We start from the raw sequence: 12229 nt of genomic DNA, 5'->3' as shown, positions 1-12229 counted from the left end.
CTGTGCACAGGATGGGGGCTGGTTGGCTGGCTGAGACAAAACAGAGCTCATTCCATAGCCCATTCCTGCAAGGAAACTCAGCTACTCACTCCCAAGAGAGGTAGGGGAACTTCTGTAGCTTAAAACCATGCCACTACCATTCATTCACACTTGGCTCACTGGATGGAGTCCAGTATACTCACAGAACAATGAAGATTTCTCAGAGTTTAGCATTAGATTGATTTATCTACTTTGGTTCAGATTAGATGAGCTACTTGGGGCACGACACTTCAAATATCCTACAAACCAGAGTTTGGGAGGAATAAGAGTGATACAGCAACAACTAGAAATAAGTGAAAACTACAACAGCAGTGGCATGAAATCTCTCCCTTAAAAAACTGTTTTTATGTTTCTGGACAACTGAATTATCAATCAATTATGATGTCAATTTTGCGAAGCAATCTGAACCACTTGGGAAGCAAATGAGAAGAAACAGAAATAGAAGAATTACTGAACATTTGAATTAAAAAGTTATCCTTTCAAAAAGAGTCTGAGAGAGGCAAATTCTGCCATGCAAACAATTAATTCTTTGAACAGGTCAAATGTGCAGACAAAGATGGCCAGAGAGTCCTCTTTGGACATCTAAAAGGCACTGACAAAGATTTTCACAAAAAGCTTCTTGGAAATTAAGTGCCATAAAGTCCTTGCAAAACCAAACAATTGCTTAAAGTATCAAAAATACATGTTAGGAGTTACTTGTTCTTTACTACTAAGAGAAATTAGCTTTCCACAGTGGAAGGAGTTCCTTCCAGAGTTCCTCTGGGGCCCATGCAAGAACATTTTCTGGAACCCACACTATTTCATGAAAAATGACAGGGAAAAGGAAGTGAGCAATGGGATGTAGATGTCAGCTACTGTCAGCAATCACAGAAATAAAGACTATATAGCTGCTTCACGTGAGTTGCAGAAGGATCCTGTAAATTTCAGTGACAACATCAAACAGCAAATTAAACCCAGCGTATATGCATATAGATCTATCTGATGTATACATCTAAAATCACACTATTATGAAGTATTTTGAGCTGTCCAGTATCATCAAAAGTTCTGACATTCTGAATATGGTGTGCAGTTCTGCTGTTTTCTACTCAAAGACATATAATGGTAGAGCTACCAAAGATTTCAAGTGAGAGATTAGGGATACAAACACCTTATATGTGGGAATAAGTAAGCCAAGATTCTTAATTTTAGAGAAGAGATAATTTAGGGAGAAATGTCAGAAATCGAAAAAATTATGTACAGCTTAAGAAGAGTGAACAGAGATCAACTTTCATGGTCTCTCTTAATAGCCATCAAACAAAGCTAACATGAGTCAGGTCCAAAGCAAGCAGAAAAGAAGTATCTCTTCACACAGTGAAGGAGCAAATAGAATTATTCACAAATAATACCATGGATGCTGACAGTTTACTTCTATTTCAGAAACTGGACAAGCATCTGGATAAAATAAATAAATAAATAAATCAAGAATTTCAAAGTACACAGCAACCACATCCCCATTAGGCAGTCTCCTGAGCTGAAAACAGCCAAAGGGACTATGAGGGAGAAGCATTAGATGCTGCTTTATTCCTTCTTTCCCACAAACATTAATTTAATATAATTGCCATAGGCAGTCAGGCTAGATGGATCTTCTGACTGATCCAAAATGGCTTTGTATCCCTACAAGTCTTTGAATAAAGGCTGTTCACATGAAGAAAAAACTTACAGGAAATACTTCTCTATGTCCTAGACATCTTACTATTGGCTTTAGAGGTGTAGTAACATGGTGTGCATTTTCTTTGCTGCTTGTTTTTAAGACATCAGGTTACTGTGTTAACATGCTTTATAAAGAAAAAAATATATATATGTAATAGCAAAAATTTGCTCCTGGTTTATCCAGAGGGAAGGCTACATGCTACTGTTGATTAAGCTAAGTGTTTTAAAAAAGAGAACATTATCCAATTGTACGCTTGAATTTCAACCACACAGCACTAGTCAGTAGCATATTCACTGTCCACTAAGCACTCACTCTTGTATAAAACTCAGTGTTTTTATTTCAGATTGAACAAAACAGAGTACAGGAATGTAGCAAAAGTTTTAAATATGACTTGAAACATCTCTGTAACTTCAGTTTGGCCTTGGAAAACAAATATACATGAGGTCTATTCCCCGCTGACACAAAAACATCTCTGAAAAAGAAAAAGGAGAAAAGCCTAACTTGATGAAAAATAGCCTTTTGCTGAGGGATATTCCTCACTTGCTTATAAGCATACACTGTCAACCTAGGAGCAGAGTCCTCCTATGTGGGAGGGTCTGTGTGGAGAATTTTTCCTTAGCCTGGCTAATGTGCATTTACAATCTCGGCTCCATCATGTACCATCATGTAACCTGCAAGAATTTCCACAAGCTATTTCTGACAAGATTTCATGGAATAGCTCTGATACTGGTCTGGACTTGTCACAATTTCATTCTAAAGAGTTTTTCAATGATCAAATATCAATCAAACTGGGTCTAAGATGTTGCCAAATAATCACTTACTGTCTTAAGCCATACAACTCTGGCAAGTAGGTTTCTGTTTGACAATATGTTTTCCTGTGTCTGGCAGGTGACAAAGAACACCACAGCTTCTCACTAAAGGCCAGATTATTTATTCAGCTCCATGGCTGACATATGTATCTCTGTATTTTGTGATTTTACAATTCATCACTTGGAAAGGAAGAGAGAGATATACTGCTTAAACACGGAACCAGAGAACACAGCTGCAAAATATGCAAATGCAATACTGGAATTACCTTGTCTGACAAAGTTATGAGAATTATTTATGACACTATACAAAACAGTGGGGAAGCTGTAAGCAGACTGGCACCTTTTCTGGTCAAGGCAAACACATTTCAATCAAAATATTGTAAATGGGTTGGCCATGGGAACTGAAAACCAATCTTCTAACAGGAAATCAGAAACTAGTGGCAAAAACAAAAGCTGGTTCCCCCTACAGATGTGCTTGAGAAACAGACAAACCACTTAACCACTTTAGCACTAGAACACACAGAAGTATATGCTTTCCAGACTGAGAACAAGTAACATAACCATTTAGAAAGCTTCCCAGTTTTAGACTAGCTTAAAAAGCATGGGGAAAAAAAAATAATCTATGGATCTTTATAGGTTTATAATAGCAATGAGAGATGGCTCAGTCCCATCCAATATTCCTGCGATTTTCAGAACACTGAGTTTTGCAAAAGGCAAATTGTAGCTGTCCTCAAGTACTACTTGATGAACAGTCCCACTCAAATTCCTGACATAGGGCCCAAAATTAAACAATGGAATTGTAGCTCAAACCCCTGTGTAAGTAACATCAGTACATCTAGTCATTACAGTGGAGCAGTGAAAGACAGCCAGCCAGTGTTCCTCTAGAAATAGGTTCTGATCAGAATCCTCATTAGTGACCTAAATAGAGGCATAGGAAATATACCTATTAAAACATAATGTAGATGAAGATGCAGAGAGGATGTTTAAGTACATTGGGGAGCAGGAGAAGAATTCAAAAATTGACAAACTGTAAAAGTAGGCCTGGAAAAATTCTGAAAGAGAATATATACAGTATTACACCTATGCAAACATTATCTATTGGACAAATTCAGGGCTGGAGAACAACTAGCTAGAAATCTGGCAGAATCAGTTTGTAAGCAATAGCAGTTCACAAGCCAAACAAAGTCAAGGATGCCATACAGAAAAGAAGTGGGTTACACAAAAAGCAGTGCTGTCCATCGGACTCCTGAAGGAATCCTTACATTTTACTTCTCTGCAAAGCTGTAGCAATTCCTTTCTCAGAAAGATGTGGTTCACTAAAAAAGAGGAGGCTTAGAAAGACCAAACAGCAAGACTGATCAGTGAAAGCATGACCTTTGTGAAACAAAGGTAAGAACTGGGCTTGGATGAAAAAAAAAAAAAAAAAAAAAAAAAAGAAAAAAAAAAAAAGACAAAAGACAAAAATAGGTGGCAGAAAAAAATTGAACATTATGACTTTTCTGATGTTGCTTCTCTGTACATTTGTGGAGAAGCAAGAAAAGCAGGCTATGAGCCGAAGGAAGAATTGCAGCTTAGACTTCTGAGGAGTGAAGAATAATGAGCTACTATAACTAGCCGTGCCCTGGCACTACGGAACATCTTCACTGGAGACATTTGAAAACCGGGTAAACATCTGCCATGAAAGACACAGACATAGCTGGCTCTCCTGGAGGACAAAGAAATGGATAAGCTGATCTCTAGAGATCTCCCTCACAGGCCCTTCATTTCTACAGCTGTCAGCCATTAAGTGCCAGATGTATGACATACTGCTGATTTTCATTAAATATTTTACAGATTTCCTCCTCCATTTTCATCTAGCCTGGTCCACTTACTTATACATTTTGTTCGAAAGGAGTTCCCACAAACACTGCCATCTGAAAATTGGGTTTGCAACTAATTGTTATTCTCAAAAGTATAATTTAGTGTGTGTTTGCCTAAGGGCTTTAAATAAAAAATCATCACATAATTTGTAGCCTGACTACTATGCTGTAAAACCAGATTCTCGTCTTCTCTCATTTTACAACAGCATATGAAGACTATTAGATTGTCTCTATAACCAGAACTCATTTAGCACATCCTATTCTTCATCCAGCTCCTAATGAAAGCTCACATTTAGTAGTAGGATGCTCTGCTCTCTCTTCCTCCTCTTTCTCATTTTTAACTGCACTGACAAGAGAACTACTGCTAAGTATGAAGTAATTAGACATGGCATACCCTTTGTATTCTCCAATACATACTGTCTTTTTGTTTTTGTGCCATGTGAACATTTGCAAAAATATTGTCTTGGTGCTTATACTTTCCAAAGATTTGTCTAACTAGTGGTAATTCTCTATAAGTCCCTAGATGTAAGTTTTGTTGCCACGAGTAGGAGAGAATTCAATTTTCTCCGCTGTATCTCTGCAACCCCACTGTATCCGCATGTGCATATAGTCTGGAGTACACCCACCTCTGTTTTGTGTTGTTGTTTTTTTTTTGTAATACAGTAGGTCCCGGCACTTGTAACTGTAGCTCTCAAGATTTCATTAAACTTATTGCAGCTGTTAACTTTTGTTAAGAGTGCATTCTGTTCCAATGTCATGACTACACGGGCTTTTCTCTTTACTGTTCAGATTACTACTGTTCAGGAGCTGAAATTCTTTGCCCACAGAAGCCCACCACACTCTTTTGAGTCATCCATGTGACACGGTGGAAATCATGGTAGAAAATTCTAACCCTTGCTGTAGAGAATAATCTTACTTTAGGTCCTACATCTTAGCACAGCATTGCTTTTTCTCTGCTGAATAGTTTCCTAGTGTAACAATTTCTGCTATTTACGTTTGCAAAATTTCCTTTTGCATCAGGAATGGATTTGGAAAAACGGAAAACAGCCTATTCTTCCTGATCAATTGATCTTATTACATAATATCTCCTCTCTGCCACCTCTGGAACTTCAGGTCTGTACTGAGCTAATATTTATTAGCAAATTGTTTGATTTGCTGTCATTAAGTTTGTAAACTCCCAATAAAAATTACCATTCAGTAAATCACACTAGCATTTGCATTATCTAACAGTGGCTCCTGGGCCATCCCTCAACACAGCACACGCAGGAGTCTTTTCTGTAAATGAATTTATCTCACACAAGGAATTGAAAGAAAAGAGTAGCCTGTCACCTGTCAAGGGTGGGAAGTAGGCTACTTTAACCTAAAAGAGATCAGAAAAGAAAGATTACAGGAGGTGAAAGGTGTGCTTTGGAAAAGTACTGTCTCATCTTCATGACCTCTGCCTAAATTTAAGGAAGAAAAAGGAAGAGAAGGAGATGTATTCCTATAGCAATTAACACAGTGTTTCACTCCCTTGTTGGAGGCACAGATGAGCTATCATGACCTCTTCCAGTTTTTCTGTCTCCTTCAGGCTACCAGATCTTTGTTTCTCATTCCCTCCTGCACCTTCAAGAGAACTAAAGAAACAACAGTTTATAGAAAAGCACAAATCCAGAAAACACCTGTTATTTTTAAGACCATATGTTTCAAACGACAAGAGGCCCATGTGCCCAGCCTCCTGGAGATCCTCTTCTTTCATATATATAAATAAAGTGGTCAGGTGAAGAACATTATGTCAATAGTCCAAGAGTACAAAAGCCTTCAGCATCAGAGCAAAGAGTAGCATTCCCAGCTTCTCAGATGCTTTGAAAGTCAACCATCTATCAGCTGATGCTCCTTTACTCAGGTTATCAATAACAACTTAGCACCCAAACAAACTTAAATCCAGTGAGAAGTTCTTATTATATATTAAAAAAAAAAAAAAAAAAGAGGAAAACCATGGGAACTGAGATGACAGATATCTTAATTTTCACAGCTGTATCAAAAGAAAGCTTCTTTCTTTCACAAATCTCCATGCTACCCGCACAGTCATAATATTTATGCCAATTCTACAAAATGCTACAAATACTATATGCTTTAATATATTTAACCCTCAGCAACTGCCAATAGTGGAAGAAGAAACTTTTCCAAATGGCAGAGGTCGGTACTTTGCTCCAAAACAAATGTCTGCTCAGTACAGCCACTGCAAGGCAGAAGTGTAAAATATGTCAGTAAGGAGCTGCTAGGGGACAGGATGTATCCCAAATTGCTCCATCCAGCATGTAGCTTACAACAACTCCTTGGCTGCTTTGCATTTCACTACCTTATCACTGTCCCAGAGGGACTGCCAACCCAGACGCTTTCTTGAAAGACTAATGCAAAGGGAGCAGTGACATTTTTTTTTTTAATGTAAGACAAGGATTTGTTTGCTGGAGGAACTACAAATTGCACTACAAGAGTAGATCAGAAATGTCCGCAACAAGCAGTAAAAGGGAAAACAAACAAACAAACACCACCCCACCTTACCTATGCATGTAAATCACGATGTTATATAAACACCAATATATACACGTAACATACATACATATCACAATTAAAACCATTGTCTTCCAGGAGAGGTAACCTGCACACTCCTCTCAGTCAGTAAGTGGTTTTACTGAACGTTTTCCTGACATTTAAACTGCATCCAGTAGGAGGGGGAGCAGAGTCTTCCAGAAGAAGCTTATTATCAGCTAAATACAATAAGTGTACATTGTTGCTCTGCATTTTTTCAAGCCATAAATGAAAAAAGTTAACTCACTTAACTAGATACTCCCCACATCGCACAAGCACCAAGAAAAGGAGTAGTAAGTCATGCTTCCTATCAACAGAATGCACCAAGTAGCAAGAGGGAGAAGAAATGTTATCTAATGCTTATGACTTCTGGGTCTACAATCTGGTCCACAATGACCAGCTTAAGGCACCTTACCATGTCACGTCTCAACAAAACACAGCTCAAATGTTGCATCCTCTTGATGGTGTTACTGCTAACCTACTGTAAACTCTTTCTCTCCCATAGCATCTCACATCCTCAATCATTCAGAATTAAGGGGGTAGCTGGTAAAAATAACACTTCCAAAAACAATCTTCTGCTTTTCACTACCCCCTTCAGCTTTAATCATGCAATTAAGTGTTGTCAGAATGCTCCTGGCTTGCAGCTGTCTCTGCTCCACCTTCATTTCTGCATGGAATTTCACTGCCTCTTGTCTGGGTCCTCTCTACTAATCCAGTTTTTTGGACCAGCCTCACTTAGATCTTGAACTTAGCTTTTTGCACTTCTTTTCTTAAAGGTGAGCCCTCAAAGTTAATTGAACCAGAAACATGTTTACTGCATATTGCACTTGTTTTTTTTCATCCATTTCAGATTATTTATGGATGTGTACTTTTATGAGACTCATAATTAACTTCTTCAAGCAAAACTAAACAGCTTGCTGACACATTCAGCTTTAATCACAGTGTTCCAGCTTACCTAAAAGGGATGTTATCTGCAAAACCAAAATTTAATTGCCTGTCCTAAGCTGCCACTGTATAAAGACAAGGACCATGGGAAGTCCTGCTTCTTACATAGAACCATATTCACTGTTTCTCTCTTTACGTGTTGTGGTAGAGAATTTAGCTAAGGGTATGTCTTTTAACATCTTACTCCAAATACAGGTTTTCAAATTACATGCAATAGTCTCTCAGTGACAGATAAAAGATTCTTACCCTTTCTTTCACACTTCCTGTAATATGTGAAACAATGTCCTGCTTTTCCAAATGCCTGCATAAAGCCTGCTATGACCACACACCACTTGTAAGTTCAGTCTATTCCTGACTTCTATTTATAAAGGAAACTATCTTATTCCCTTACCTTATATATAGCTATACATTTGCATATATATACACATGTATATATATATATATATAACTATTTTACTCCCATCTCTATCAAGTGATTGACAACCCTCACCGAAAACAATCTAAATTTCTTCATATATATTTTTTTAAAGTAGTAATAAAAAAGTGCTGCTCTGAAAATAATACCTTCAATTTTATTACGTTAGCCCATGATGCCAGAGGTTGAGGGATGATGGATGTTGATGGGATGGCAGCAGAGGCTGAACCTTCCTGACAATATCCCTTACACGTTGTTGCCATTTGACAGATGGCAGCAGAGGGGCACTCTGACAAAACAGCATCTGATGTGGAAGTGTAAATGAAGCAAAGATCTATCACTGAAATCCTCCATGTGGAAAAAATCGCACCCACATGGATGCATTGCTGAACATTTATGGAGACCCATCAGTAAATATGAGCACAACAAGGCAGTGGGCAATACATTTCAGCAGTGTTGACAGCGACAGTGGTTCACCTCCACTGGTACAGATTTTCACAAGCTCACCACGCAGGGTCACATTCATCACTGGAAAAAAAATGCATGGATCTTGGTGATATGTTTTGTAGCTGTGAATTTGCCCCAGTGTTAAAGTGTTTTTGCATTCAGATGAAAATAAACAAGAGTCATTACTTTTGGAGCCACTGAGGTAACTATCCTACAGACTTTGAACCGTGCTTCTATATGTTAAAATACAAGTGGTCAGATGACAGTCATTTCAATTACTTCATGAACTTTGAGTTCTCCAGGTATCCATCCTGTCTAGCAAACACGTCAATACAAATTAAATTGTATAGGGCCCAGCTGGGTATTAAAGGAAGTATAGATTCATTGCAGACTGACCACCAACATAGCAATGGCCATGCTACCATGAAAATACATTTGGAGATGATTTTGCACGTAATTATCAGAAACTTAGAACTGACTATCCTGAAAAGACAGTCGTGAAAGGAAATTTTGTCTAAGCCTGTGTGAATTCATAATACTTCTTTGGACATGTATTGTATAATAGTAGAACTCTGAGCTCTCCAGTGTGGGGTAACAACAAAAATATACAGAAAGCTTGGTCACATTTCTTTCCGTACACCCAGCTTGTGCATGAAGGCTGGCTACAGCCAGAAGACAAAGAATCACCTATCAATCTGGCTTACAATGTTACTGATGCTTTCTTTCTCATGCACACACCATCCAACTTTCCCATATTACTCTTCTACTGGCATTCTCCCTGTCTACACATCAAAATAACTAGAGATTCCCTTCACATAAGCTCTTTTTATCTACATATCCAGTGATGTATTTTCCAGTTATTCATTATTTATAGCCTCTATTTTCTCGTCTTCCTATCTGTACACCTGATCAGTAATGTATGTATTATTAATACATACAGGTGTGTTCATGGCACCTCACTGACATAATAAGGAGCCCATGGGTGCTTACCGTGTCCTTCCCTTCATTCAGCAGGAAGCTCGGACGTGCCAGGTACAGAAAGGCAGTCCTGAGCCACCTGGATGAGAAGAGGAAAGGCAGAAGAGGAAAGGAGGGAACCCTGCAGCCTGCTGACACTTGCTGCGTTGCTACAAAGGCCAAAACAGGAATATACAAACATTATTCCTGCATTCCTGTATTTTGTAAAAACGTGTTCAATTTTGACATGTAAACTTCCTTTTGAATTTTTGTGCCTCTGAGTGGAAGTAGCATTTCCTACCTGCCCACATGCACCCCACGGGAAGCTGCCACCACCTGCCCAAGCACACTCATAGTTGACATTAAGTGTTCTGAGCTGTCTGTGACACTCATCAGCTTTTCACATGTAAAATATTTACCTTGTGAACAGCAGAACCACCTCATCCAGGCTTGCAGTGATGGAGAATGACTGAGATGCACACTCCAAACTTCTGGGTCAATGGTACAGCACGTGGGAACTCACTTCACCACACAAGCAGAACCAGTGCCACTCTGATCCCCCTGAAGCCAAAGGCCTACTCTTTCATCACTGTGTTCCGGTACAAACGTCAGTGTGAGAGGAAAGCTTTCATACCTGTAAACAGTCACTTCTAAACTTTTGACTCACGTGGTGAATCTAAATGCGGGGATGTTCACACACACCGTGCAGCAGCACTGGATATTTTTTTTAGGCACTATGGACTGCGATGGTGACTCGCATTTTAAGGCTGTCAGATATCGGCCACGACCTCCGTCAGAGAAAACGACCTCAGGACACACTACCCCCCAGCCGTGTTTGCTGCAGGAGCGAGGGCGGACGCCGCCACTCGCAGCCCCTAGATCTGCCTAGACCCGAGAGCTCTCCTGCGGGTGACCCCGGCTCTGGCCGGCTTCAGGTGTGTTTCGGCTGAACAGCCGCGGGTAGCACGCAGCCCCGCTCCAGCAGCGCCAGCAGCCGGGAGCCGACTCCCGGGAAGCCGGCGGCGGGGCTGCGGACCAAGCAGCGGGCAGGCGGTCCGGCCCGGCCAGCTCCCTCCCGGGTCACCGCGGAGCCTCCCAGGACAGAGGCGCGGGACCACCCTGTCACCTCTCCCCGCCTCGCCTCCCGACACGGGGGGGCCGGGACGCCCCCGGCGGCGGCGGCGGCTGCCACGTCCTGGCGGCCGGGGACAGGCGCGCTCGCCGCGGGACGCGCCGCTCTCCTCTTCGGATTTTTTCGGCGGAGGAGGGGCGGGGGAGCGCGAAGTTCGGCGCGGAGGCAGCGCGACGGAGGGCAGAGCCCCGCCGCGGCCCCACGCTCCCGCCCCTCGCTCGCGGGAGGCTCCGCGCGGCGCGGCCCCGCTCCGCACCTGGCCGCGGAGGGGGCGCTGCGGCCGCCTGCGCGGCTCCGGCCCCGCGCGGCTCTGCCTACCTGCCCCGCGCATCACCTCCGCCGGCCGCGGGAGGCGGGGGTGGCGCGGGGCCCGCGGCGGGGCCGGAGCTGCCCGTCCCCCACCCGCCCGCTCGGAAGTAGTTGTAAGGAGGGTTACCTGTCCTATATTGACGTATCCGTATTTGCTAGCTATCCGGTTGGCCTCCGGCAGCCCCCCGGCTATCCGCACAGCCCAGTGGTTGGTGTAGAGGCGCGTCCTGCAGGCGGGCAGCAGGAACCCCAGCACCAGGGTTAGCCGGCAGAGAAGGTCCCCGCCGCCTCCGCCTCCCCAGCAGCAGCGGCGTTTCCAGCCCATCTTCTGCTCCTCCGCTCGCAGCCCCCGCAAAACTTCTCCTTCCTTCTTCCGAGGCTCTCCGCCTCACCTCCAGGCGACAGCGGCGCCGCGTCCTCCGAAGTTAGCCCGAGGAGAAAACTAGAAAGAGCTTGGAATAGTGCATTGAACTGCCCGCGGTCAAGCGATGAGGGGCTGGGAATAGTGACTATGATCGGCAACAGGGCTCGGTGCCGTCCCCTCCTCCCGCTGCTCTTCAGGGATTAAGTAACTTGCTCGGAGAGCTTCTCGCACAGTTCCCGAGCGCCAGCCTTCTCCCGCTGTCCCCCGCTACATGGAAGTCCTCTGGCTACGGGGAGGAGGCTCCTTCTCCCGCTCCCCTCCGCTCCGACTTCCCCTGCCCCGGCTCCTCTGCCTTCCCTTCCCCTCTTGCCCGGAGTCCGGGAGCAGCACTGCGGCGGCAGCAGGCGGTGTGTGAGTGTTGGCAGCTGAGCGCCTCAGTTCACTCCGGCTCGGCCACCTCCCTCTCCCCTCCCTCCGTCCTCCTCCTTCTCCTCCTCCTCCCGCCCTCGCTCCCGCCCGCCCGCCCGGCAGCTCCGAGGGCCAGGGGAAATGGCAGCCGCGTCGGCCCCGCGCCCTGCCGCCCCCCGGCCGCGCCGCCGGGATCGCAGCTCCCGCGGGCGCCCGGCCCCGCACGCCCCCGCGCTCCCCCTCTGGCTCGAAGGCCGCCCTTCCGCCGGCCGGGCCGCGGGAAC

General features: G+C 43.5%; 1 protein-coding gene across 3 annotated transcripts in view; it reads right to left on the bottom strand.

The window, feature by feature from the left end:
- Nucleotides 1–11980, bottom strand: part of PCSK5 (proprotein convertase subtilisin/kexin type 5) — a 257001-nt gene extending 245021 nt beyond the window's left edge. For all 3 annotated transcript variants that reach the window (XM_072358970.1, XM_072358971.1, XM_072358972.1), the window contains exon 1: nucleotides 11301–11980. In XM_072358970.1, coding sequence (XP_072215071.1) covers nucleotides 11301–11498 — 198 coding nt within the window. In that variant the 5' untranslated portion in view covers nucleotides 11499–11980. The remainder of the gene's footprint in view (nucleotides 1–11300) is intronic.
- Between the last annotated feature and the right edge of the window lie 249 nt (nucleotides 11981–12229).

The sequence above is a fragment of the Excalfactoria chinensis genome, chromosome Z (assembly GCF_039878825.1).
Source record: "Excalfactoria chinensis isolate bCotChi1 chromosome Z, bCotChi1.hap2, whole genome shotgun sequence".
Taxonomy (NCBI): Eukaryota; Metazoa; Chordata; class Aves; order Galliformes; family Phasianidae; genus Excalfactoria; species Excalfactoria chinensis.
Note: the sequence above shows the minus strand (reverse complement) of the source record. Positions and strands in the feature narration are given on the sequence as shown.